This window comes from Neomonachus schauinslandi, chromosome 5 (genome assembly GCF_002201575.2).
Source record: "Neomonachus schauinslandi chromosome 5, ASM220157v2, whole genome shotgun sequence".
In the NCBI taxonomy this organism is placed as follows: Eukaryota; Metazoa; Chordata; class Mammalia; order Carnivora; family Phocidae; genus Neomonachus; species Neomonachus schauinslandi.
Window position 1 is genome coordinate 15,716,027 of NC_058407.1, and position 24,879 is coordinate 15,740,905.

General features: G+C 37.2%; 1 protein-coding gene across 5 annotated transcripts in view; it reads right to left on the reverse strand.

Annotated features, from left to right (window-relative positions):
- The window catches only part of RIC8B (RIC8 guanine nucleotide exchange factor B), a 98,464-nt gene that overhangs the window by 12,906 nt on the left and 60,679 nt on the right, over window positions 1–24,879 (reverse strand). For 3 of the 5 annotated variants that reach the window (XM_021687601.1, XM_044915827.1, XM_044915828.1), the window contains 3 exons: window positions 20,754–20,898; window positions 10,381–10,525; window positions 2,787–2,906 (listed from right to left, as the gene is read on the reverse strand). In XM_021687601.1, coding sequence (XP_021543276.1) covers window positions 2,787–2,906; window positions 10,381–10,525; window positions 20,754–20,898 — 410 coding nt within the window. The remainder of the gene's footprint in view (window positions 1–2,786; window positions 2,907–10,380; window positions 10,526–20,753; window positions 20,899–24,879) is intronic. The other 2 variants (XM_044915829.1, XM_044915830.1) reach the window with 1 other exon arrangement.

Genomic DNA, 24,879 nt, shown 5'->3' on the forward strand with positions numbered 1-24,879 from the left:
TTTGTAAACTGTTGAAATGGATTATCACATCATTAGCTTGGAAATGTTTGGGGCAATTCTTTGGGATTCCCCCAATTAGAAATCTGATAACAGATTATATTAATCAAATAATGATAAAACAACCTGAGCTTTTTGGAAGAAAGATGCAGTATATGAATACCAAGGGTTTATCTTATTGACAGGAGTAGATTTCCCTCTACTTGGAATGAACGGTCATTTCTCCACTTATCTATTAAATACCTTTTAAACTTCAAGAATCAGCACAAATGCTATCTTCCCTGTGAAATCGTCCCTGATTCATCCAGACAGAATGAACTGCTCCTTTTCCTGGGTGTTTACAGTTTAACATAGACCTTATTTTGTCATTATTTCCATCTACCTTGTATTTTAGAACAGATTATAGCCATTTCCTTCACTAGAATGTGAGTTTTCCAAAGGCAGAGCCTGTCACATTCTCTGAATCTCCCTCATCTTCCTAGCACAGTGCCTTGCACAGAGTAGCTGCTTAATAAATGTTCCCTGAATTGTACTGAACTTAGTCTACTTTAGCTCTATGCCATCTCCTCTACCTCAAAAAAACCAAAAACCAAAAATCAACAGTGAAGAGAGAGAAGAAACTTAAGACAAACATATAAGACGCATAAAGAATGGCTTCATTCTTTGCATTCCTGCTTTGGAATGCCCACTGCTGATCTCCATACAGTTTTGTCATTGATTATTAGTGAGAGCAAATGTTAGAAAGCACACACACAAAGGCAGACAATGTAAAAAACCCACCACACGTCATGCAAAAAATCTGTGATTTAGGACTATTTTTAAAGTTGCCTTTAGCTTCAATTTTAATGGCAAAATCGATACCATCAAAGCCAACACAAGACATATTTGCTCTGTTTTATTCGTGCAAAAATCAGTATCACCTTCAGATTGAGTTGGGCATCTTCTGGGTGTTTCTGGGTGAGTACACATTTTCTTTGAGGCATAGTTTAAATCAAGTGGAAGCTTGGATATTTCAAACTTGACATTTGTGTATTTATTTGTTGGCAGCTTCTAGAATATGTGGATTCCCCTGGGATTAAAAGAAGGCCCTAGCACCGTTTTCTGTCCCTTGTATAGGGATGCCTTATGAAATGATCTTATCTCTTTCAGTAAGTCAAGTACCTGGGTGATACTGTATTATTTTAGGCAGTCTTTCCCCCATCTCCCACTTTCCTAGTTTGGAGTTTACTCATTCAGGGATATAGGCAGTTGAACAGCATCTGTGTTCTCTTTTAAGGACTCCTATTATTGGAGTGAAATTTATGAAACTTGTTTACTGTCCTAACACACTGATATGCTCCACATAGGTCCTTATTAACACTTCCCTCTCCAGCTTCTACTAGATGGACTCTGTTGGTTCTCATCCTACCTTTTATACTTGCACCACTGTTTCATTAGCTACATCAGATCCTTTCAGAAGTAGCCAAGCACAAATCTTACGTTTATATATTCATTCAGAGCTTGTAATTCTGCTTCCTGTACATTTGCCAACAGTATCTTCTCTTTGACTATAATTCCTTCGGTAAAGGAACATGTCAGTTCTCTATGAAGGTATGGAGAATGTCATTTGCAAACAAAGGTCATTTGAAGATTGTGAGCATAGTTAGCTGTAGATTCTAACCTCTTTGGGAAAGGATGGAAATTCAAAAGGACTAGCTGGAAGTCACTAAATTCTAGTCATACTAGCTTTGTGGATGTGATCGAGATGATGAAGCTGTTTATTTCTATATAACTACTACCACATTCCCAGCATCATTTGAAAAAAGCTCAGACTCTACCGTGTCTCCCTGTACTTGTCATACTCCCCATGTCAGTCAGCCTCCTGCTGTGCCTTAACCTCTATTTGTTTCTTTGTACCACCCTTCCCTATAATGGTTGGCTTTCTGGCTTTCCCTGGATTCTTCTGACTGAGGGATACTAGCCTTTACATAGTTGCTGTGAAAAAGGAGATGCTCAGAAGAAATACACCTTTAAGTGGCAGCTGCCCCAACACACAGAAGCACTCACTCAAGATGGCTTAAAGGAGACAGGGACTCAATGTATGACTAGAAAATAGAGCGATTCAGGCAAGTGTGAAAGGAATTAATATTTTCTAGTAACCCCTCCAAGATGACTAGTTGCTGATTAGTATATATTTGACGTAAGTATTTTCAAGACTGGCTATTTCCGGAAGGGAAGGCGGTGTGAAGCAAGAAGGGAAGGGGAGATTGGCTTTAGAACCCCTAATTAATATAAGCACTTGCTTTCAGAAAACCCTTAATTTGAGCTATTCCTTTTCACTTTTTCCTGTTGGGTGCATGACATTTTAGAATTCTTGGTATCAGCAGCAACCCAAAAAGACAGAATTGCCAACTTGCACATCAAAAATGAGGGGGGGCAAAAAAAGCATAATGATTTGGAACAAAAACCAAAACAGACTAAAACAAAAAATACAAGAAGCAGCAAAATCATTGAACCTAACTCATAGCATCTTTTTGAAGACAGGGAGGTTAGTTGGTTAAATATCACAGTGATCTAGTAGTTACTGTCCTAGCTTTGAGAGTTTAAATGTTTAAGAATGCACATCCAGAAGCGGCACATGTAGAAAAACCATGGTAGCCAAGAGAGATCTGACCTACTGCTGCCCGGGCCACCCTGTTCCAATTAACATGGATTTCCAGAGTTGCTGTTCCATGATAACTCTCAGTAAGAGAGACAAAGAAATAGAACATTTTTAGAAACCAAGCAGAAAATGGATGGGAATACAATACCTGGAAAGTTTATCAAGCATGTTGACAAGTTTCATGGCTTCATATTCTTTTTGTTCTTCTGTCATTTCATCTATGGGATTTGGCATTGGTTCCTCTAAATGACCAGTGATAAGATTAATGCTACAAAAAGAAAAAAAAGTTATGCTGTATGTTTTAAAATTATGCTCTTTCTATACTTTCTGGTCCAAGTTGTAAGTTGTAATAAGAAAGAGTATAATAGCCAAAAACTGGCAATAATAGCAATTTTGTAGTATAGAATTACTATAGGAATTTTAAAAAATTTGCTTCTTCTACTAATTTGCTTTGGGAAATGGGTGGTAGTTTTACTTTAAAAAAAAAAAACAATAGCTGACTTGCCAACTTTGTTTTTTTAAAGGCATGGCTGCTTTTTAAAAATATGAAATTTGATTGGTGCCGTTAGGATAAATATCCTTGGATGCATAGTTTATTAATTTAAGGGGACAAATGATTTCAGAGTAGGAGAAATCCATTTTGTGATACAGCATAAAACACATGTGTCAAAAAAACTGGAAAAATGATGGCAGAAAGGCTGAAATCTGAAAATGAAAGCATGCCGATTTATCATCTCAGGAAATTAGTCCATTAGTGAGACCACAGAAGGCAGTGAGTGTTCAAATAATAAAAGATAAAGCAGAAGAACAATTTTAATAGATTTGATCTGACCTAGATAAAAAAAAAAAGAATGAAATCTAGCCTACCAAGAGACAGGTATACCATCTGACTTTCTGGAAATAATAAAGTACTTAAAATGTGTATGTCCCATAAACTTTGTACGAAGTTCTAATACCAAACAAGCTATCCTCTTAGATGAAAGCCACACTTTTTTTTTTTTAAAGGAGATGAAAGAAAATTCTTCAATGGCTGCTAAATATCTATAACTTAAACATCTTTCTGGAAAAGTAGACAAGAGGTTACAGCATTTTGTTTCAGCCAAGTATGGACAGTTTGCAGGGATATTTCATTTGATCATTAAAAACAAACAGCAAATTGCTAATAAATTGCTTTCTAGGGTCTACAAACACAAATGCTTTCAGTGGCCAGGCCTGCAGGATAAGCGAATGAGTGAACTGGTCAACCATAAATAGTGTGGAGTGTTGGGGACTGGAGTAAACTTGAGGACAGTACCAGTCTAAAGTGGCAGGAGGTAGAATCCTGTGGGCCAAAACAAAGACCTTGTGATCAAATAGGTCCTCTGGAGGCTAGCTTGCAAGCCCCGCTTTAGACTTTGCCTTGGGCAGGTTAACTTTCTTTACTGACCAGGGATTTCTCATTTGAGTAGTAAAAGGGCTAGGTTACTAGGTACTATTATCTATTATTAAAAGATTTCCTTTTCTTTTTCTACATTCCTCAGGGGGTACATGATATTCAGATTTTTGTGGTAGGACTCAGTGCTCAGCATCCTCAAAAGCCAGATCTAAAACATCTGTTTTAACAGTCTTGCTTAAGACCTACGTCTACAGCCATGATTAAAAAACTTTTTTTTTCTTCAAAGCAGTGGATCGATCCATCCACCTCCCCCTGCCTTTTTTTAAACAAATGAAATCTACACAGAAAGCCCATATATAAAATAGACAAAGTGGAACTGCTCAAGCAGAAGAGGGGATGGGGTGGTCAAGCAAAGTGGAGGCCTAAAGCCCCTTATGTTTGTCTGTACTTACTTGCTTCCTCTTAAGTTTGCCCCTGAGGTACTTTTAGGAACTCTGGGAAATAGTCTGAAAACTCACAGGCTTGTCAGTCATTCTTAGCTTAGGCTGCACATTAGAATCACTTGGTAAACTTTAAAGAAAAGGCTTAGGCCTCACCTGAGACCAACTAAATCTATGTATTTTATTTTCCTGGTGATTTTGATACACAATGAGGTTAAGAACCACACAGGGCTAGAGTGCCAACTTCAGACACTCATTGTGTGCTACTATTCCCTCTTTTTGTTTTTGTTTTGTTTTGTTTTTTAGGTGCTCATAATAGAAGAGAAAAAGGCCTCTAGTTAGTGGTCATTAACAAATACACTGAAATGGGGTCATCATAGTTCCCAAAGTCAAGAACAAATGGAACCTAGACAAGGCTTCAGAAAACTACAGCATTTTTAAGATGTATCCAGATGCCACACTGAAAATGTAATTCCACCACCCATCTATTATTTGCTTAGGCTTATCACAACAGAACATTTCACTGGTTTACTTTCTGCCACCTGCTAAATTCGAAAAACGAGTCTTATAAATAAATTAGTAAAGGTACTTATTATAGACACATACTACTTCCCAAGCAGACAAAGGAAATCAGGCCTTAGAATAAAGTACAAGGGAAGGTAGATGTATTAACTATGTAAAACATGTTCGATTTGTCTCGAGAGAAGGCGCCTCTTCTCAAGTTTAGTGGAGGGATGATTTAAGAAATCAGATCCACAGACTGTTTTAGAATATAATGACATTAGCACAAGCCATCATTTGCCTTGGGGGGAAAAATGTGTCAGGAGGATACACTGGTAAGCTCTGTGGTATCCACAATGTAAAGTCAGGACATGAATTTCTGAATCAGGGCACATTTGATTTTTTCTTTGGTTCTTTAAAGGGCTTAATAGAAATGATGTCCATTTTCCACAAGCTGACCTCAAGTCCTCTGCTGCCGAAATGATTTAATGACTTGCTCTGAAATTAGCTACTAAAGTCACAAAATCCTTTGCTCACTGAGCATAAAAGCAGTAGGCAGAAATTCATTCTTACAGAGTAAGAATTTACCATCCTTTACTCATGCAATACCTCCCGCCCCCAGTATGCAGAAGAATGTACACAATATCACAGAAAACACAAGTTGGGGCACTGAACTGTGCCACTCATAGGAAAAATGCCAATGTGCTTGGGGTCAGGGGGCAGACTTGGAAATTGTCTCCCCTCCTGCTCCCCACTTCAAACCAGACTCCTGTGGTTTCCCTACCCAGAGAGGAAGAGGAAACAAATAAGTCACTGTAACAATGATGTGAGGTTTCATAAAGTAGATTATTTTCAGTTGACCAATCACTTGCCACCTTTATAGAACCTCAAATAGTATAGTCTAAGACTTAACTTTCTAGGTTTCAGGATCTTAACACTGAAATTCTGGGGTTAGTTTAAGACTCTGAAATTCTGGGGTTAAGTTTAAGTGAGTCAAAACTTACTCTGGGGTAAGTTTTTAAGACTCTGAGTCTTAAGATGCTTTAGGTACACTAATTGTGGCGGATACTATACTGGGTAATTTTATGGTATGATTTTGTCTCACCCTATCTGTTCCCCTACCCCATCTTTCCAGCACTCCAATTCTATGATTATATATGTCTTTCAGTTAGGTGACAAGAATTATTTAAACTCATTTGTTAGTGTATCATCGAGCATTTTGTATTATATAAGGTCATTACATGAACTGACCACAGTTATGGGCCTGGTGATGAAGGGATTAAGACATAAAAAGGTATGGGCATGTGAATATATATGTAAAAGCTGAAATATATTTCAAGACTTTTGCTTTTCAAATTGTTGCTATATTTGCCCAACATCAAATTGTTGCTATATTTGCCCAACATCAACCAGGTCACTTAACAAAAAAGCTATTAAGATTTCCCTGAGCTATATTAAAGTTAACTTCAATCTCTAAAAAGTGGGGATTAAATTTTACTCAAAGCATTCTGGTTAAAGAAGAGTTGGCTATAAGGGCAAATCTATACAGAAGCTAAGCAGGTAAGATGAATGAAAAGGATCCACTGTTAAACCAGAGGAGCTTATGCCTGGTATGATGGGGACCACCGCCACTCAACTCCATCAGCCAGTTGCCTGCCATGTGAAAATGCAGGCTTAATGTTATTAGAACTTATTCAAAAGAAGTTAGAAATCCAAATTTCCATCTGAAATATCTGAATTCTAAATGTTGGCAAGTAATTAGGAAGTACTATGTAAAACAAAATAAAAACACAAAACTAAATAACCAATGAATGCAACATCAAGTACAGAACCTAACTGTGAGACAATTTGCAACCTCTAGGAAAGGATCAGGGTTTTCAGGAAAAGGTATTTGTGAGCCCAGAGCCAGGATGGGGTGGGGGGGGGTGGGAAAGGAGAGGTTCTATGCAAATAAGGCTAGAAATGTCTTTCCAGGAAAAACTCCCCAGAATACTTGCCCCCTAACAAAACAATAAAAAGAACAGAGTGGAAATTTACTATATCCTTGTTCATTTAATTCAAGAAATATAAAAATACAGATTTTTTGGCATAGCTTCAATAATGGTGACAATTACAATGGGAGTTAAAGCAACAAAACAAAATCTTGACAAAGAAAGTCTCTTGTCTCATGCTGGAGAAATTATACAGCTGTTGCCACAGCTATTCCTGAGAGAAATATAGCCAAGAAGGAAACACCTCTGAGTTGCTTAGTACAATGATTCTAAGCTTCTGTATGTGATTATGAACTAGTGTAGGGTATTAAGAGTATAAGGAGGTATCCTAGAGTTCTGCCCACCTTGGCCATCCCCTCCTTCTGCCCTCCGTTTAGCAGACCTTTAAAGATACCTCTTTGAACCCCTAGGCTCTTATATACCCAGCCTGAAAGCCACTGGTCTAAAATGAGCCAAATGTCATTAGGCACACATCTTTCAATTGATGTTTGGAATGATGTACAAAACCATATTAGTTACACTATACCACCTGTATAGGCAAGGGGCCTCCATGCTCAGAGGCACAACAAAACTGGTATAAAAGTTAGAATTTAGACATTTCTCTTTCTGATACAGGACCAAAGTTTATCTGAAAACTTAACAAACATGGCTAGACTTACACCAAAAACCTGTGTGGCATGTAACTTGATTCTATGAGTATATTTCTGCTAATTGCAGAAAGCCATTTCCAGTCCATTAAATACACTTACTTTGACACAAAAAAGATGGTTGTGAAATTAAGTCTCCCATAGCCTGAACGTAAGCTCCACACAATTGTTGGTTTCAGATTCCACTAAAGGATTATAGGTTACCTTGGTGCATCAATCAGAATCCACTTACATTTTTGACAACGGGACTGGGGCCAACTGGATAAAGAGCAATTTCTCTGCTTCTGCCAATACTAGCAACTGTTGTGAATAAATGCATCATACGAAAAGCATACCGTGATCTTGAGAACACTGCTTGGTGAAGAGTAATCAGAGGGTAGGGGAGAAAGCAATCCTTTCAGAGGCTGAGTTTATAAGCTGGACTAGACTGGTAAAAAGTTTTCATAATTTTTAGGGAAAAAGTTCTTTGAGAGCTACAGATAACTCCCCAAAGCACAAAGGGTTCTCTTGCTTACAAAGTACTTTGTTTACCACCACTTCCACAAGGACCATTTGAATAAGCATTTTTTTTTTTTTTTTACGTAGGCTCCACATCTAACGTGGGGCTTCAACTCACAACCCTGAGATCAAGAGTCAAATGCTCCACCAACTGAGCCAGCCAGGCACCCCATGAATAAGTATTTTAAATTAACAAACATCCCACTACAGTGTTTCACCTGAAAGAGGGAAGATGTAAGAAAAAAACAGATGCAAATCTATCTGAAGGGGAAAGATGTAATGCTATGTGAGAAACACATATTTATACTTGTCATGAACAATGTTTAAGAAACACAACAAGGTTTCACAATGGTGACTATTCTGACCACACTAACACTCCATTCCTATGAACAGTATAGGCCAGGTCCAAAGGCTGAAGAAGATTCCAACTAGGGATGTAATAAGGTCTAAGTATAGAATCTTCCTAGCCAAGACAATAACAATACCAAACATCATGGTCCTTGATTTAAACAAAAGGTGCTCTCTTGAAATCTAACCTCACTTTCATAATCTAACACATTTCTGTTTCCCATTCTACTAGGAGAGACCCAGCGTTCTTATATTTTCTCCAAGCAATTTCTTGTTATAGTAGCATTCTGGTGCTTGTAAGATATGTGATCATTACCACTGGTAGAAATCATCTACCGAACGAAATCAACAATACACACTGAGATATAATGACATCAACTATCCATAAGTATTTAAGAGCTTTTTTTAAATCTTAGTTGACTTGTCCACATAACTTGGGACACAATATATGCCTAATATAATTTCTACTTTCATTTAAAAATATGAAAGTATACCTCAAGTGGTATACTTTAATTTCTCAAATGGAGAGAGATAAAATATTAAACTGATATGAAAATATAGTTTATGGAATAGAAAAATCAAGAGCTAGCAAGACTAATTTAGAATGATGACTTCTATAATTAGGGAAAGGTTAAAGTATGATTCCTCTATCTAAGCTTCAATTACAAGATAGAGATGCTCCATTTATAACATCTAAATGGTGGCAGTCTTAAGAATGTACTGCTTAGAGTCACTGCTAGCTTTTTTCCCCAAAAGTCTTTTTTTTCAAGGACACACTCTACAGGATCCTGCTGAGGCTGAACTGGAGATACTAAAAGTGATGCTACCTACCCAGGCCTGATTTGCCAAGGAATACAGGCCATATAAGTCTTGTCTAATTAGGGAATGATCTTTGCTTTTACCTTCTGATAACCTAGTACTTTCATGTTAACAGGGCACAATCTATCCTTTTTAAAAAAAAGCCTATTTTAACCATGTTAATAAGAGAAAAAAGGAGGATACAAAATTTTATTTAAAAAAGCCTAATTTTGCAGATGATTTTCTATCCTTTATCAACTACCACATGTTCCTCATTACATTCTAGAAACTGCCAGTAGAAAACCTATCATGTCAACATCATCGATAATGCCAAAAGGAAAGGGCATACCCTTTGAACATTCAGTAACGGAAACCAGAAAATTGAGCTCAAATAACTTCTAATAAGTGGAACTAAGAAATTGACCTGGGATGGGGGGTTAAGAAGGGGAAAAAAAGGATGGGGAGGAAACAGAAGAAAGTAGAGGTGGTCTGTTTTGGGATAAGAGAAGAATTAGTCTTTGATTTCTAAGCACTGATTCAGGGAAGACTTGATAGAGTCTCTGGTTAGCCTACTCAGTGCAATAATACATCTGTTAAAAGATTATTACCCAAGTAATAATTTTGATTAAAATTTACTGTGGAGCTACACTTCTTTCCTTTTGCTAGTAATGTACCATTTTATTGACTCATATGGCTTTTATGGAAGAGGGAAGATCAGAATTTATGGAACCTATGTTTAGATTTCTGAGAAAGACTGAAGCATCAAATAACCAACTTAAATACTTGATCTCGGTTATACCTTATAAAATCTCAACCTTATGGAAAAGAAAGCAAAAAGTGGGCAATAATACTTTTTAAGTATATGATGGTATACATCTAAAAATACCATTTTTCCAAATACTTAGGAGAGGATAATGAACATGCGGCAGAATATTTCTTACAATATTATCCTTCCTCAATCACTTGAAGTCACTCTTTAAGCCACTAGCTATGAAATTGCCTCTAAAAACACTATTAAATGGAAAGCTTCCAAATCCACAAAAGAAAAGAAACACTAGAAAAATGAGAGACGAAAGAAGTGAAAGGCAAATAACCAAATCAAAGGCACAGACATAGTTAGGTGAAAAGAAACTTGATACTATACTTTGGTTTTGCATTTTTGTATTCTTCAGTGTCTGTGTCCTCGTCCTCTGAGTACCAATTATCTCCTCTTCCTCCAGCCAAGAGGCCCCTGGCCGCCAACAGTCCTGCAGCATTCCCATAGCCAGTGTATTTCAGCAGGCTATCCACTGCAAAAACAGAAGAGGTTTTTAGACAGGAATCCTTGGGTGCTCACTGTCATAACCAACTATTCACCAGTACAGGGAAGTTTGGAGATATATACCACAGCAGTAAACCTTAAAATTGAGAGGTTTTCAAAGTGTGGTAGAGGTTATACTGAACTACCTACAAATTCTCCTACATGCTCTGAGGACCAAAAGCCTTTTTTCAGGTGTCAGAAATTCAAGCAGAACTGTTTGGAATATACTTTGTGGCAGGAATGGAGCCTCTGTGACCACAGGGTCATTGGTAAGGGTGGTATTTTAGGTTTTGGTCACAAAGCTTTTCATTCAGTTTTAGAGAAAGGATGACTAGAAACTAGAATTAATGAAACCCAGACTGGAATTTTACCAACACTGTCATTATCTAAAATCTTTCTTGTACCCTTTATAGGAATGACAGGGAAAGAGTACCAGAGATCACAAAACTTAAGGATGTTTGCAAAAAGGATAGCTAAGTTACTTTTCTAAAAAAGTAAGCAACAGTACATAAGCGCATGATACCCACTGAGAAGGTAGGTCCAGGAGTTAGACTGGCTAGATTTTATTAATAGCTCTACCACTTACTAGGCTGGTTGACTTGGAGAAGTTATCTTATAGCGCTGTACCCCACTTTTTCTAGTCTGGAGAACTGAATAATCTACTTCACAGGTTAATACATGCAAAGCACTTAGAAAACTATCTGGCACAGAGTAAATACTCTTTCTTTTTCCCCTGATGATATTAGGTAAACTGAGTGTGTTAGGCTTCTCTTAGTCAACAACAGCAACAGCCCAATGAACCATTTGGTGCAGGTCAGTATTACCTTGTCATCAGTGCAAGGTGATAACTCTAAGATAAGTGGACACATAAAACTTTTGCAGGGGAACCCTGAACTGTAGGAATTCTTTGGTGTGTGATTTATAAGAACCTTTAAGGAAGATACTAAACAATTGTTAGCTTTATTTAAGAGCACTTTCTTTTCTTCAGGTACAGTTTCAAGGTAAACACTAAAATATTCAATCTAAAGATAAAAATTTTAAGGCTTTCAATAAAATGTAATCTTAAAGACAACTATAGGAAACAAACCTAACACTATTTTATTCACGTATAAAGCTTTAGTAAAACCTACATGTGAAATACTACTGTAATTCAGACCACTTAACTCAAAAAAGACAAAATAAAGCTGGAGAAGATTCAGAGAAGGGCAATTAAAATGCCTTTAGGGTCTGAAAGGGGCAGCAGATAGGGAAATAGGGGGGGTAAGGAAAGGCGATATAGATGATCAGAGTATGAAATCATCAAAGGCATGGATAGGATGAATAGTCCAGGAGAGAATTGTTCATTAAATTTTCAAGTACTTGAACTAGAGGGTACCTTCCTTGACACTGAAAATAGGTACTTCAGGGACAAATAAAAGGAAGTCCTACTTTCAAAGGATATAGCAGACTGGTGACATCTGTGCAAAAGGAAACATGGATTAATAATATAAGTAGGTTAAAGTTTATTCTCTTTCAACCATCTTCTACCTTAAAACCTATTGGTAATTGTTGTCTCTTTGGTAATAAATCTCAGTAGATGCTAGATAGAATCATATTAGAATTTAATGAGGGATCATGGTGGTATAATTTGAAAGCCCTTGGAATAAATCTGAATATGCTCCCTCTTGCTCTCAGTGCCTCTGCAAGACTGGAATGGTTTAGATAAATTAATGAATTCTTAATGGATAATTAGGGAAGTGAATATCCAGTACATACAGATATTCTTAATACTCATGGAGGTCAGACAGGACTGTAATGACTTGGTCAGACACAAAGTCAGTGAGGCGAAGGATCCTAACTCTGAACCCACATGGCACTGATACTCCCATTGTAAGCACTTTTGATAAGGCTTATTTTTTTTTAACAAAGAGGTTTAGTAGTTCCAGGAAAAAAAAATCACTAAAATTGTAAAAGTGTAAGTTGAGACATGCATATACTTAAAAAATAACAATAAAAAAGACATAAAATATAAAGAACCATGTACAATGGCTTAACATTAAAATAGTTTAAGAATGCAGAGTTTATAAAAGGCCAAAATAAGTTAAAAAGAAGTAAACAGAACATTAAATAATATACTTTCTTAAGGAGACAATCCTCCTGGAAGCTAGTTAATAGTAAAAAACACCTGGCACTTTTATGAAAATAATGCAGTGAGTCCATTTATGGGAACAAATGTGTCAACTCTGACAGTTTGGGTTACAAAGGCTATTTAAGACACATCTTGCCTTCAAAACAGGTAAGGCTATAGCCAATAGTTCTAAAATCAAATGAACTTCTGTTAATAGGATAAAATACTTAAAAAATGGGGGTTGGGGTAGGGAGACAAATGGACTACGAAATCTTCACAGTGAGAAACATTTTCTCTGTGAAGTTCTGATTGACATTATTTGGCAGAGTGTTTTGAGCTACTTTTTAAGCTATTTTCAAATACACTGTACAATATCCTGTCAGTATTGGGAAGGTAGTAAAAGGAAAATGGACCGAATTTGGATGTTAAAGTTAGTTGCTAAGGCAAGGAAAGGTTTTCTGGGTGGCCCTTAAAAACAAAAAGAATACAAAAATATTTATTTTTCTGTCCCAGTAATCAACCACGCAGTTAGGTAAAACTGCTACAGAAATGATACAAATCAGCATTCAGTCAGAAAGTTAGAAAAAATATTGCACCATTATTTTATCAAGATGCTGGAGGGCACCATGAACAGAGGGAAACAACCATAGAAGCACACTGCAGTTAGATGTGCACTGCTGGTAAAAATATCACTGCTTACACAAATGTGGGTTTTATCACTCTCTATCATGAAAACAATAAGGGGTTCTGCTGTTTACCAAGGAGGAAGAATGGCAGAGCCAGATTCTACCCAGAGACCATTCCCCTTTTTCTGTTATGTAGAGAAGGCTTTAATCCTTTTCCTTCCAAATAGTGCAACTTTTAGAAATTTTACACTAGCAGCCTCCTCTAACTAGTATGCTCCCTATTTCCAGCCTCACATCCTTCTATTCCTTGTTTCATACAACTGCCTCATAGATCTTTGTAAAGCAAAAATATGGTGTTACCACATTCCTGGATAAAACCTTTAAGATCGGCCATGAAGGCTAAGGATGCTTCATTTTCTGGTCTCTGCTGCCTTTTCCAAGCTTACCTCCTATTATTCCTGCACATCGTAGATTCTTCACATCTTGAACTAGTCTCTTTCTTATAAATACCAGGGCTGTTTCCCATTTTTCTGTGAAGACTTTCTCTGACTGTGTCCACCACTACCCAATCATTCCCTCCTTCAGGCTATCACAACACCTGGCACATTCCTCTCTTACAGTGTACTGATCATTCCTTTATATGGAGAGATCCACAAGACCATATATTCACTACACTGCATTCAGACAGCAGAAATGTTTACTTTTTTATAACCATTTGTAAGGTACTTTGTTAAAACTAGGTATCCAAAGATGAAGAAGACATGATCTCTGACCTAATGAAACTCAATTTGTTCAACTTGCATTCTAGACATTAACTGAGGGTGAGAACATAGCAAATGTCAAAAGCACTAAAAACAGACGTAAGTAAAAATGGTACAAGGAAGACAGAATGATTAACTCTGCCTCCATGATCAGACAAGTCTTCACAGAGAAGATACTTAAGCTGATCTTCAAAGATAAATAAAGCTCACCATGCTAACAAAGATATTCCATGCAAAGGGAACAGTAACTGCCAAGTTGTGGGGATAATGCCAAGAAATGGTACAGTATAATCTGGCAAGAATAAAAAAAATTAGCATGACTAAGCAGAAAGTATATAATAGTAAACTGAATTTAGAATATAGAGGCAGGCCATGAAGGTATCTAATAAAATTTGGATTTTACCAGGTGTCAGGGAGTCACTGAAAGCTTTACAAGGTGGTAATGACAAGACTGTATTTTAGAAGACTCCCTCTGTTAGCCAGGTGAAAGACAGACTGAAGAAAACCTGACCAGAAACAGAGGGCTATGATTATTTTAAGAGTTTATTAAGAGATACACAGATTTTAGAATCTCCAGCAAACAGGCTAAAGCGGAAGCCAAGGGAGAGGATGAGATCACTCAGGAAGCCATGTAAAGTGAGAACAGGGGCCAGATGAGAACTCTAGGGAACACTGGCAATTAAGTGTGGGCAAAGACAGTTGTCAAGTAAGACTGAAAAGAAAGGTCAGAAGAAATCTAGGAGTGTATGGTAGCACAGAGACAGAGAGTGGTCAATAGTAAGATAAAGGCCAAAAAATATCCATTGCTTTTGAACATCAGTTACCTTGTGAGCTTATGGAGAGCACTTCCAGTGGGATCTGGGAGGTAGGGAATGGCAGTGGAAAGCCTAACTTGGAGCAAGTTGAAGGCTGAGTGGGTAGTAAGGATACTAAGAGGAAAACCAGATTAATCTTTCAAGATGCTAAGATATGAAGGACAGTGACATGGAGATGTATATAGGTTGAGGAAAACACATAGGGACAGTTAAAAACCAAAAGAATAGAGAGTAACTACTTTCCAAGAAGATGAAGAGAAAAGATCAGCAGGAAAGGAGACTTTAGCTTCAAGCTAAACAGACACTTCTTCCTCGGAGACTGAAATAGAGGAGAGGAAAGCAAGCTCGCAGTTGTGGGGCTGTGCGCTGAGGGTGTTCCAGCCTTATTTCTCTGTGTGATTCAGCCTCAACCACAGTGCCTAGCATATGCTAGGAATGAATGAATGTGTTAACAGGGGGAGGGCTGTATTATAAGTTATCTTCTTTTATTAGACGGTGTAAGGCCTCTCTTTTAGGCCCCTGGAGAAAATATACAATTTTCAGAACAGGTAATACAAGTTTAGATTTGGCTCAACAGAAGTTGGTAGGCACCAACACAAGGTAACCTGTGGGCCACTGTCCATTGAGGATATAGTTTTAGCCTGGCACAGATGGGTATTTAAGGCACTTAGGTGACTTTTTCTGTGCCAAGTCTGCCATGAAATTTTGCCCTTTGTATCTCATACCATATCAATTTTCATTCTTAATTTAGTCTCTGTGTTCCTAACCCAATTTGATTGCTGCTTGCTGCATCCACTTAGTGGTGTGACTTTTGAGCCTTGATCATGGTACCTTCACCTTCAAACTTAGCTTTGAATGTCCTTAAGAAGAAAGTTCAACACTGATGAATTATTGGAAATTTATCTCATTTTAATATAGTTTGCCTCCAAGCCTAACCCTAACTCCAAAATCTGATGATTTACAAGTTGAATGTAGACTACAAACTGTTTTTTTTTTTTTGGCCAGATAGTTTTAAATTAGAATTAGTTGACAGCATTTAAAAACTGGGAGATTTTATGTAAAAATTCAGAGTCCTGGCTTCTCTTGAAAAATCTGCAAGATCTGGTAACACTGGCCGTATGTTCCTTCATGGCAACCATCAGTTGGAGCTAAGTAGTAGCAATGTCCTCTCTCCAATCCCGCATCATCCCCTTGTTCCCCTAATCCCAACCCACCGCCTTCCAGCAATGAGTTAAGTGTCAGTTTTCATTTATCATTTTATGTCCAGTCCATTTTTATTACCAGCCTGGCACTTGTAGGCATGTAAGTTTGTAACCCTTGATAAGAAAGTAAGTAATAGGAGAGCAGAGACCTTGTTTATCTTTATACCTCTGTATTCTCTGGCTCTAGCTCAAAAGTTTTTTGTTGAATGGGTAAAATATATCTACTAAACTTAAAATCAAGTTGGAAAGAAAAGTGGATGAGTATATATAGAAGTGTTAAAGATAAAATGAAAATGATACACTTTTGCTAATATGGGTTGGCTTTGGGCTCAAAGGACTATAAAACTTCAAACAGACTAAGAGGGAACAAAGCTAATCCTTTCAAATGAAAAACAATGAGCAAATTCATTTATAAATGCATATACCATATTTGCTATCACACTAACACATTAAATGTAAGGTGATTATATTTAGATATGTAAGTTAGATTTAGATATGTAATTATAGAAGAAATAAACTTTAGTTTTCCTCTTTAAAAAAAATTTAAAAGTAAACAAGAAACGCATGCTCATTGTAGAAAAATTATAAAATACACAGAACTAAAAAAAAGTTACCAGTCATCCTACCACTCAGAGGTAACAATGGATAAGATGTTAGTGTATATTTTGATAAACCTCTTTTGACTGATAGAAACAGATGTGTGATTCAGATTTATGTATACATACATAATTACACTTTAAAAAACAGCTTATTTCGGGCAGAAGACATGAACAGACATTTTTCCAAAGAAGACATCCAAATGGCCAACAGACACATGAAAAAGTGCTCAACATCACTTGGCGTCAGGGAAATCCAAATCAAAACCTCAATGAGATACCACCTCACACCAGTCAGAATGGCTAAAATTAACAAGTCAGGAAACGACAGATGTTGGCGGGGATGCGGAGAAAGGGGAACCCTCCTACACTGTTGGTGGGAATGTAAGCTGGTGCAGCCAGTCTGGAAAACAGTATGGAGGTTCCTCAAAAAGTTGAAAATAGAGCTACCATATGATCCAGCAATTGCACTACTGGGTATTTACCCCAAAGATACAAATGTAGGGATCCGAAGGGGTACATGCACCCCAATGTTTATAGCAGCAGTGTCAACAATAGCCAAACTATGGAAAGAGCCAAGATGTCCATCAACGGATGAATGGATAAAGAAGATGTAGTGTATATACACAATGGAATATTATGCAGCCATCAAAAAAAACCCCCCACGAAATCTTGCCATTTGCAACGACGTAGATGGAACTAGAGGGTATTTGCTAAGCAAAATAAGTCAATCAGAGAAAGACAAATACCATATGATCTCACTGATATGAGGAATTCTTAATCTCAGGAAACAAACTGAGGGTTGCTGGAGTATTGGGGGGTGGGAGGGACGGGTGGCTGGGTGATAGACACTGGGGAGGGTATGTGCTATGGTGAGCGCTGTGAATTATGTAAGACTGATGAATCACAGACCTGTACCTCTGAAACAAATAATACATTATATGTTAAAAAAAAAAAAAAAGATAGCAGGAAGGGAAAAATGAAGGGGGGGAAATTGGAGGGGGAGATGAACCATGAGAGACTATGGACTCTGAGAAACAAACTGAGGGATTTAGAGGGGAGGAGGGTAGGGGGATGGGTTAGCTGGGTGATGGATATTACCCAGGGAGGGCACGTATTGAATGGAGCACTGGGTGTTAATATGCAAACAATGAATCATGGAACACTATATAAAAAACTAATGATGTAATGTATGGTGACTAACATAACATAATAAAATCAAATTTAAAAAAAACCCAGCTCATTTCTGATCTTGGAAAAACTGATTCAATTCAGCCAGTATTTACAGATTGCCATGTGCAAGGTACTATACCAGTCACTTAATTCCAAGATACTACATCAACCTTTTTTCAAAATCATGAAAGAATTGAATTGTTTAAAAGAGCAGATGTGAGAACAGTTGAAGAAAATTACTGTAAGAGGAAATGTGGCAGAATGGAAAGAGGACTCAAATTTGGGCTTTAGTCCTCAAGCACTGTGTGACCTTGAATAAATTACTGAAAGTGCCAGGTTAACTCATTTATGACACTGGAGGGTCCTTATGAGAATTAAATGAGATTATGGCATAGAATGTTTGGAACATGATACCCACATACATAATAGTTGTGTTTATTATCATCATTATTATATTGATCAAATTATGTTGTTAATATACCATCTTAATAAGAGGAACTGAAGTGGAAATAGAAATAAAGTTTAAGAATTCAATGGATACAACTCAACAGCAAAGACCCCAAATAATTCTATTAAAAAATGGACAAGGGCGCCTGGGTGGCTCAGTTGGTTAAGCAACTGCCTTCGGCTCAGGTCATGATCCTGGAGTCCCGGGATCGAGTCCCGCATCGGGCTCCCTGCTCAGCAGGGAGTCTGCTTCTCCCTCTGACCCTCTCCCCTCTCGTGCTCTCTGTCTCTCTCTCATTGTCTCTCTCGCAAATAAATAAAATCTTAAAAAAAAAATATTAAAAAAAAAATGGACAAAAAGCCTGTAAAGACATTTTTCCAAAAAAACATACAAATGGCCAAAAGGTATTTTTGTGAAAAGGTGCTCAACATCACTAATCATTAGGAAAATGCAAATCAAAACTACAATGACAGGGGCGCCTGGGTGGCTCAGTCGTTAAGCGTCTGCCTTTGGCTTGGGTCATGATCCCAGGGTCCTGGGATCGAGCCCCGCATCAGGCTCCCTACTTCATGGGAAGCCTGTATCTCCCTCTCCCACTCCCCCTGCTAGTGTTCCCTCTCTCGCTGTGTCTCTCTCTGTCAAATAAATAAAATCTTAAAAAAAAATACAACTACAATGAGAGATCACTTCACACCTGTTAGGATGGTTTTTACCAAAAAGATAAGAGATGGTAAGTGTTGGCAAGGAAGTGGCAAAAAGGGAACCATTACATACCACTGGTAGGAATGCAAATTGGTGCAGCTACTATGGAAAATAGTATGGCGGCTACTCAAAAAATTAGAAACAACTACCATATGATCCAGCAATCACACTTCTGGGTATATATCTGAAGCAAACGAAATCATTATCCCCAAGAGATATCTACACTCCCATGTTCACTGCAGCTTATTCACAATAGCCAAGATATGGAAAAAAGCAAAGTATCCACTGACAGATGAATGGATAAAGGAGATGTACATGTGTGTGTGTGTGAGTATTTATTTATTTCAGCCATGACAGAGAATGAAATCCTATTTGATAACAAGGATGAACTTAGAGAACATTATGCTAAGTGAATAAGCCAGAGAAAGACAAATACTGTATGATCTCACTTATATGTGGAATCTTAAATAAAAAAAAAAAAAAGCTCCTAGAAGCAGAGAGTAGAATGGTGGTTGGGGATAGGGGAAATGAGGAGATGCTGATCAAATGCTGTAAGCCTTCAGTTATAATAAGTTCTGAAGATCAAATGTACAGCATGGTGACTACAGTTGATAGTACTGTACACTTGAAATTTGTAAGAGTACGTCTTAAGCATTCTTACCACACACAAACAAAAACAAAAAGTATCTATGTGAGGTGGTAGATGTCTTAATTAACCTGTGTTAATCACTTCTTCAAATATATACAACTTTACTTGTCAATTATGTCTCAATAAAGCTGGGTAAAAAAAAGAATTAAACTAACTTAAGATTTTGAGGGAAGTGAGTTTTCTACCTCCAAATTATGTCTCACAAAACTGAGGTACTTTAAAAAAGTGGAATACAAAATCTGCTTAGATGGGATTTTTATACCAGTACATTTATAAAACTAGGAGCTAAAGAAAGAAATAGGTAAAAATATCCGGATATCTTGAAGTTCCTTGTTTGAAGAACTTCCTTTTGCAGAGCTTTGCCCATATAATTTTAAGAAATATTTGAAATTGTTAGATGTTATCTCAGAAGACAATCACTTTATATATACTTACAGAATGGTGTTTATTACATTGTAGTATAATTATTTTAAAATTTCTCTCTACCTCTATCTTATCCTTATCTCAAGGGTAAGGGGTTTGTCTTAGGCATTTTTTGTACTTTCCATCTTCCTTTTTTCACTTCCATAGTATGTTATGTAGCTCACACATTGAATAATTATTTATTGATAAAATAACTTCGTGAAGAAACCAAGACTCCTATAGCTTTAATTCCAAGAGGAATTAAAAAGGGGAACTAACACAGGCCTATGTCTGGTTATCAAAATAGTAGCACCTTGGGGGACCCGGCTGGCTCAGTTGGTACAGTGTGTGACTCTTCATCTCAGGGTTATGAGTTTGAGCCCCACACTGAGTGAGATTACTTAGAAAAATAAAATCTTAAAAAAAAAAAGTAGCACCTGAATTACTTAAGTGGATTTTTCATAATGACTCCAGGTCCTGACTCATCAAGATTAAGAAGTGTGGGTTAAGGATACAGAAGGCAAAGTTTAATGTGAGTGTGTTTGCACATCTCAATGAATTCAGAAGCATACAGAAAATGTTTTTAAATTATTAATTTTTAATATCTCCTCAGTCCCTCTAACAGAAGATAGGAGAAAGCTCTGAAAAGAGTGGAATGATACGGCCACTATTAACAGAAAGATCTTTCAAATTCCCTCTGAAAAATAAAAAAGAGAGCAAAGAGAGTTTAACCTACCTCTCTCTTTGCAAAGGACAAAAAGGAATTCAGCAGCAATTTGCTTGACTCCAAGGTCAACATGTGTCATGAGGCGCACCAGCTTATTTCTCACAGTTGAGCCAACTTCAGGTCGATTTGTCACATCCCTCAATGGTGGTAAAACCTAATGGCAGAAATGCAAAAACCATCATGAGTCATGGGGTACTAGAGTAAGTGAGGATGGTACCATGCAACTGGTCAGTCTTATAATGTCTATGAGCTCAGTTTTGTAAGAGTGGAAAAAGCTTTTAAAAACTAAATAGGTGTGCTTCCAAATAAAACAAAACAAAACAAAACCCTCAAATGATTTCATGCTTGTAATGAAATTTCATTTGAAGAGAAACATCTCTTCACTGTACCACCATGAAATACTCTAATTTGTTTGAGTTTTTAATCACCAAAGCATCTGGAATGCCTTTGCCTGCCTCTATCAAAATCCATTTTAAAGTCAGGGTCAAGTTTCTCCTTCCACAGGGCCTTCCTTAATACTTATACTCCTATTGATTTTCCCCTTCTTGTAATTCCTGCAGCATTTTCAGTATTTACTAAAAAAATCTGTACTTAGGTTTTCTTGTTTTATTTTATAATAAAAAAATTTATTATTTTTTTTTATTTTAATATAATCTATTAATTACTGAATACTTTCTAGGTGCTAGTTGCTATAATAGAGGATATACATACATTCTCTATAATCAATCTGCACAGTAACCTTGCAAAGGAGGTAGTAACATCACTATCGTCCCTACTTTACTGATTGATCCGCAGAGGGCTTAGGACACTTCTTGGTTTGTCTGTTTTTTTGCTCACTCACGCACCTATTCATCCACCCAGACCGCTCCCTCTTCAGGGTCTCCTCCTATTTCAACTGGTTGCTTCATCTCAGCATCTTCTGACAATCCTCTTTCTCCTCTTTCTAAGTATTGGAATATTCAAGGGTTGAGCTCTTGGGCAACATTCTTCACTATTTTCACTTAATCTACTGGTGATCTTATCCAGTTTTATGGCATTATATGGTCTCTGTATACTGAGAACTCCCTAAATTATATTTCTATCTTGATTCTTTACTGACTTCCAGACTTTTATAGGCCTCTCAAATTTAGCATGTCCTAAACAGAACTCTTGATGCGCCCACCAAAGCTGTTCCTTCTTAGTTTTCCATCTCACTAAATGGTAAGTCTATTTTTCCAACTGTTTAGTACAAACACCTTGGAAATAAAATAGCCTTTTCTCTTTCACACTCCATAACTAACCACAAGCAAGTTATATTGTTTCTACCTCTGAAATATATCCATAATTCAGCCACTTCTCACTACCCGCTCTAATATTATTAAATCCAAGTTACCGATATGTCTCACCTGAACTGGTTATTACCACAACCTCTCAGTGTTCTCTGCTTTCATCCTGGTCCTTCTAATGATTTCTTCTCTACAAAGCAGCTAGGGATCCTCTGAAAGTCAGATCATGTCATTCCTGTTCTCAAAGTCCTCCAGTTCCTAGGGCTTCTCATCTTACAGTGAAAAACAATGTCCTTACAACTCCCTTAGTTTTCACATAATCCAGCTTCCTGCTATTTTTCTAACTTCATTTCTACTGTGCTACAGCCGCACAGACCTACCTGGAACTCCTTACGCACACCCCTCACTTTCCTGTCTCACGGTCTTTGCATTTGCTGCTCCCTCTGCCCAGAAACTCTTTCTCTAGAAACTTGCATGGCTCATTCCTTACTTCAGGTCTGTGTTCAAATGTCACTTATAGGAAGACATTTCCTGACCACCTTATATGACCTCTCTTTTTTTGTGCACCACCCTCCTCCAACCATTTTAATCTTCCTCACAGCACTCCTCACCACCTGATAACAGTATATATTTCTTTACTGTTAGCCTTCTTCTACAAAAGTCAGTGCCATGGGGGCAGGGATTTCTTACTGCTCTCAGTGCATGGCATATTATAGGTGTTTAATAAATATTTGTTGACTGAAGGAAGAATGGATTAATTCAAATATCTTTTTTTATTTTAAGTAATCTCTACACACAATGTGGGGCTCGAATTGACAACCCCGAGATCAAGAGTTGTATGCTTTACTGACTGAGCCAGCCAGGCACCCCTCAAATATCTTTTTAAAAGTGCCTTCTATAAGCTAGGCACTTCGAGAGGAAATGAGGATAAAAACGAAATCAAATAATTTACTGTGCCAGGCCCTTCATGTGTATATCATTTTATTTAGTCCATTCAATTGACTTCTTTCCTCTCTCTCTTTCTATACTGAGTGCCTACCATGTATCAGGAGGTATTGGAGGTGCTGTGAACACAAATGGCAACTAAATCTCAGAAAACTGAATCATCTACCCAAAGTATTTACACAGAAGCCATATTTCAGTATTTCTGATAGGGTAGAGCACCAGGATTTCTATGCTCTATAAGCACAAGGTCATTGCTATGCAATGTAAATCCTTATTATCTGATTCAGCCAACCATACTGAGTTTTATATGGTCTCTGTATACTGAATGTATTGACGAATGAGATATCTAACAAGTGATTTCATGTAGCATGTGCCTATTGTTCCAGAGTAAAGAATCTATTAACAAAAGTTATCACCCCAAAATTTTGTTAGCTATGTTTTGGGTTTCTTAAAAACAAGTTTTTTAAAATAGAAGTTTGTTGCTTTTATTCTTATATATCACTCCCAGACAAACTGCATTTGTATGGACTCATTCTATTTCCTCCCAAATATTACCCTCCAACAATCTTCTTTCTTTTCTTTGACAAATCTTGTTCATTTCCTCTTTCAAATCCACAGAATCTCGTCTCTTTTGTAAGCCTTTCCAGACTAACCCAACCTGGGTCAGTAATTTCTACCATCTGTTCTTTTTCTACCCGCCTAAATACTTAAGACCAATTTCCTTTGGGTATGTATGAGTTGGATTTAATCAGGTATTAACTACAGGGCATAATAATTAATTAGCCATCATTCCATTTATACTATTACCAAAATTAATCATCTGTTACTTTACATTCTGCCTTTCTTAATCATCATAGTTTAGACTGCATCTTTCTCAGAAGGAAAGTTGATTTTTTTGTGTGTCTTGTATCTTAGTCATCTTTACCTGTCATGTTTAATCTCTTTATACCGTAGTGCTTCTTTGAGGACAAAAAGTGGGTCTAATAATCTTTGTGTCCACATAATATGTGGCCCAAGGCCTTCATATAAAGTTGTTTAACAAACAGGTTTTTTTTTACTATCTTGGTCAGAGATAGCAAAATCTAAACAGTTCAGTTGAACCTGGATCTCCTATGAAAAAAAGCTAAAATATAGAAAACTTAAAATATTTTTCATTTATTATTCTTTACCAAGTACTCCTAGTCACAGTAGAATGTCTTAAAATAATCAAATTGGAAATGACCTTAATTCATTAACTATTTTATTTGATTTAAATGATTATTCATGCTTTCATGGTACTACTCTCTTCTTCCAATGGACTGTAAATTCCTCAAAGAAAGAGTCTCTACTTTCTAATCTCTCCTTAGCATCAGTATCTACTAATGTGCTTCACATGTAATAAGGTGCTTACTAAATCTTGACCATAAACATAAAGGGAGAAAATGAAGCTGGTTCATTTAACAAGGGAAATTCTACATGGCAAAAAAAGAGCAGTGGGGTGAATGGTGGTACCATGTATGGGGAAATGTGGAAAGAAGGAAAGAAACAGGGTGAAGGGATGGGAAATCAAGAGCTTGGTTTGGGATATGTTAAACTTAAGACCTCTACTATACATCCAAGGGGAGGAGATGAGTAGGCAGCTTGTTATGTCAGTCTGGAGCTGAGGGGACAGGTCAGGGCTAGAGATATAAATTTGGGAGTCATCAGCATATAGATGATTTTCAAAACCATGACTGCTGAATGAGATCACCAGGGGAGTGGGAGTGGAGACAAAGACAATATTGTCTCGGGGTGCTCAGACATTGCAAAGAGGTTCCCTATTGTGTCCTAGAAACCAAGTGAAGAAAGTATTTCAAGAAGGACGGAATACTCAGTTACATCAAAATGCATTGGGGGAATGCATTTAGAAAAAAAAGATTTGAGAACTATCGGATTTGGCAATACTG